Source organism: Podarcis filfolensis, assembly GCF_964270895.1.
Source record: "Podarcis filfolensis genome assembly, chromosome: 7".
Taxonomy (NCBI): Eukaryota; Metazoa; Chordata; class Lepidosauria; order Squamata; family Lacertidae; genus Podarcis; species Podarcis filfolensis.
Genome location: NC_139603.1, coordinates 83,913,518 through 83,917,786, shown reverse-complemented (window position 1 = coordinate 83,917,786; position 4,269 = coordinate 83,913,518). Strand labels below are relative to the sequence as shown.

General features: G+C 41.8%; 1 protein-coding gene across 1 annotated transcript; it reads right to left on the bottom strand.

The window, feature by feature from the left end:
- Positions 1-1,099: 1,099 nt before the first annotated feature.
- LOC310766904 (proto-oncogene Mas-like) lies at positions 1,100-3,132 on the bottom strand (the record flags this gene model as incomplete). The annotated part of the gene is made up of 2 exons (XM_083623509.1): positions 2,894-3,132; positions 1,100-2,111 (listed from the first exon to the last, which is right to left on the bottom strand). Exon 2 carries the CDS (start codon positions 2,066-2,068, stop codon positions 1,100-1,102), a length of 969 nt encoding a protein of 322 aa, XP_083479635.1. The 5' UTR covers positions 2,069-2,111; positions 2,894-3,132.
- Positions 3,133-4,269: the final 1,137 nt, after the last annotated feature.

Sequence of the window (4,269 nt, the reverse complement as noted above, 5' to 3'; positions counted from 1 at the left end):
ATCATGTATCTGGTTCAGCAGTGTGAGAACAGGATGGTGGAGTCAAAGGGCAATTGGCCAAATTCATCAGGTCCTTCTTATGGTCTTAGATTCACTTCCTTGGGAGTAGGTCCTATTGAATTCTAAAGGACTTACTTCTGAGTAGACATATATAAGATTGCTCTGCATGCATGCCATTTATTTGTGGTGCTGGATGAGTATAGCTATGGGCAGAAATTAAACATTATTCTTTGATTCAGTTAACAGCAGAAACAGACAACGTAGCAACCAAGATTTAACAGTCTTACCAACAACCATAGAATAGATTTTTCCATATTATGTGATTCCATCTCTGTTCTTTTTATGATGCTTTTGAGGCAGCAGTCAATTTGTGTTTTGTCCTATCCATGATAGTCATTTTCTGACTTTACCTCTTGAACATTTCAAAATGTGCCTCCACTGGCGAAAACTGGCTTAGTAGGAGCTAGAAGGCCTAGATGGGACTGAAGTGATAAAGCTCAAAGTGATGACCTTTTAGAGCTTCCATAGCTTGAGTTTCAGTGGCGGTCTTGACTCCGTAGAGTTTTTCTCATTCCAGAAGGGTTCTGGGATATGACTTTAATACTCTGCCTACACCTGCCTCTCTTCTGTCTTCCAACAGGAAAATAAATCAAAGAGTTAACACAACAGTTCAGGCAGGCACAAAAGTAGTCGTAATATAGGATCTAGGGAGGTTCTGAACTGTAAACAAAAATGCTGTTGCATAAGGCATTCAAAGTGTGTGTAGAGGTTCCCTTATGCCAGCCAAATCTACTTTCCCACCCCAGCCTACATCTTTCCCCAGCAGCTCCAACCGCAAGCTCAGAGCTCCCTGAATACATTAAATGTTCTTCCCATGAATGGACCCAGGCTTCCTCCATAGTCGTATACTATCTAGATTTATAAAATAATAAGGATAATAATCTGTTTAAGACTGAGATTCTATGCACACTCTGAAATCAATAGGCAGCACTGAGCACAGGTCAACAAGATTACAGACAGAAAGTTTGTAAATTTGGAACTAGATTGTGTCATCAGACTCACAATGATAAAGATATATTTTGGCAATATTTCTGAGCCATCATAACTGAGTTTCCAAAGAGATCTCCCCTGCCTCTGCAGGGTTTTCATCCTCTTTGAAAACATTCTGGAATGTGGCTTTCAGGCTCTGCCTACACCTGCCTCTTTTCTGTCTTCCAACCAGGAAATAAATCAAAGGGTTAACACTGCTGTTCAGAGAGCTGAGTATGAAGGCATATTGTGAGAAAAAAGGAGGTGCCGAATGAAGAACAAAAAGAGTGATGAAAACGGCATTGAGTGGGAAAGAAAAAATGATGAAGAAGAAGAGAGCAAGCAGGACCATAATTAGAAGTTTTCCCCTCCTCCTCTGGTGTGATTTAAAGCAGACCCTGACAAAAAGGATCAGAGTGGCGACAGTCATGAGAGGGAGGCAAAGGAAGCCACTCACAATAAACTGAATGCCCAGTATGTTAGAAAGATTGAAATCAGCCAGAAGGAGAGTGAAGTTAATTGCAAGGGGAATAGTAGAAAGTCCCCATATTGAGGCACAAACAGCGGTGGACATATTTGGTGGTCGGTGGCATCGATGCCAAAGTGGGAAAAGGACAGCCACACACCTATCAATGCTGATGGCTGTCAGCAGAAATTGACCAGTGGTGTACATAAATAGGAAAATCAATTTAAGCATGTAATCTTCAAGGTAAGGTAAGTATTTCCCCACTATGAAACACATTCTATCAATAAACACAACTGTGAGTAAACCAAAGTCAGCTATGGAGAGGTTCAGGATGTAAGTGGTGAAAGGAGTCCTCTTAATGCAGAAACCAAGCAGCCGGATGACAGTCCCATTCCCCAAAAGCCCAAAAATGCTGATTAAAAGGTAGCTGATATTCAATATATACTGTCTTAATATCAATCCTGAATGATTATCAGTGTACGTATTATTAGAGAGAACAGTTCCATTGTCTTTTCTGTAATATTCCTCTCCAGCATTCATTTGGGACAGTGATGGGAGGGTGTAATTGATCATCGTGATCAGTCTTTGCTTTTCTACTTTGTCCGCTATTTTCCTGCTGGAAGAATTTAGAGAATGGTAGAATTAGTCTTTATTAACGGAAATAAGCAAAGACAAAGCTAAAGCTTTGGAGATTAGTCTTTCATACTTTGTAGCTATTTTGGAGTGGGTGGTTAAGGTGAAATGACTTGCTCTTTAATTGCCAGGTAAAGGGGCCAGTGGGGCTTGCAGCTACCTGAATATATTTGGGGTTTCAGAGAGTCTCTATGATAGGGTTCCCATATTCCCAAACGTAAAAATGCTTCCCAGGGCAAGGAACATGGCTCTGTGGTGCAACATCTGCCTCCTGTGCAGAAGGGTTCCATCCCTGGCACCAACAATGAGCGTATACCCTTGTCTGAAACCCTTGAGAAGTGCTGTCAGCCAGAGTCACACAACCATAGAATCTGAGAGTTGGAGGGGACCCAAGGGTCATCTAGTCCAACCCCCTGCAATGCAACAATGTAAAGCAATACTGGGCAAATTGGATAGAGCCAATGTGGCATTGTGATTCCAATTTTGGAGTAAGATCTGGGAGACTAGCCATCAAATTCCCACACAGACATAAAACTCACTGGAAAACGTCAAACCAGAGTTCCTCATCCTGACCTATCTCACAGGTTTCTTGTGAGGATAAAAAGAGGAGCAAGACGAACCATGTACACCATCTTGAACACCTTGGAGTTAAGGTGGGTGTAAATAAATAAATTGACTGAATCTATTTATTAGAAGGCAGCTTCCTATACTTTTCTGTTCCTAAAACCTCATGCAGAATCTTTCACAGCTGTGTTATCTTTTTACCTTTTAACCCCAGGGGTTGAAGCTGTGCTTGTCAATCATCATCATCATCATCATCAATGCTTAATTCTGCCACACCAATTACTCGTCTTTCTGCTCTTGCAAGTGAAGAATTTCTAATGAGCTTTTCGCTTACCTGTGAGTAACGTTGGATCAGATATTGAGATAGAGAGAGAGAGAAACAGAATAAGTAATCCTGCGCTGGAAGGTTTGCAGACACCAATGCAACTCCCAAGTCTTGAGGAAGCATTCAATGCATTTAAGAGCTCATGACAAGATGTGCTGGAATGTGCCCGCTTGCCTTCATTTATGCTTAATCAGTTTGCCAGTGTCATGTGACACTGTCAATATAGTCTTTAGGGGATTGTGATCATGCACAGTAACAGCTCCATTTGTAAAATATACAAAAGTGCTTTGAAAGGATCTGTTACACTTCAAAAGCCTGCAAGTAAGTTATAAGCACTGAGAAGCACTTTGCTCCCCACGCAGGCGATTTCCAATACAGCCAGGGAAAGAAAGCCCAGCTAATGGGCTGGAAAGAGCAGGATGGTGGTACAGTACGGATACAGAACTTTTTTCCAGCAAGAGGAACTCATTTTTTTATGGGAAACCTCGAGAAGGGAATACCTATAGCCAATCTACTCCCACTCTTGATCAGAGAGTCCTCTTTCTATAAAAGTAGGATGCTTGAAATCTCTCAAGCCTCTTACCTCACAGATGCAAGCTACACAAATTCTATGCATGGCAGGAGAGAGTGCAGGAAGGTAAGGAAGGCACTTCTCATGACAGAATTGGGGTGAATGGGAAGGATGAAGGCAGGAAAAGGTGCAGCAAGGGTTTGTGAGTACATTTGCTCCTCTGCTTCAGGCAGTAAAATGTCTTGCACCAGCACTAACACATCACATCCTTTCTTCTTGCTCCTCCCCCCTTTGGTGTCCACACATATTTCTTATCCTTCATGCTGCTCCTCAAAGGCAACCTGTTGGTGAAGCTTCTGGACTCCTTTGTATTCATCTCTCCTTCAGTCTGTGTTGGTATCCAGCCCAACCATACACACATCCATTTTCAAGCCATGCATACATTCAAAACTCTGAATAAATAAATAAATATAGAAAACTGCCTTGTGCAAGGCACGACCGTTTTTCTACCTAGCTCACATTGCTGACACTGACCAGCAGGGATATAGGCAGGAATCAATCCTGTCCCTACCTGGAGCTGCCACTGAGTGAATCCTTTCTGCACACTAAGTCAAAGCTCTGCAGATGAGCAAGAGCCCTCAAAACACCTGCAAGCATAAAGTGCATATTTCTCTGGAGACTTTGATAAGTGTTTCCTTTCCTCTTTTTTTTTGAATATATATATATATATATATGTATGTA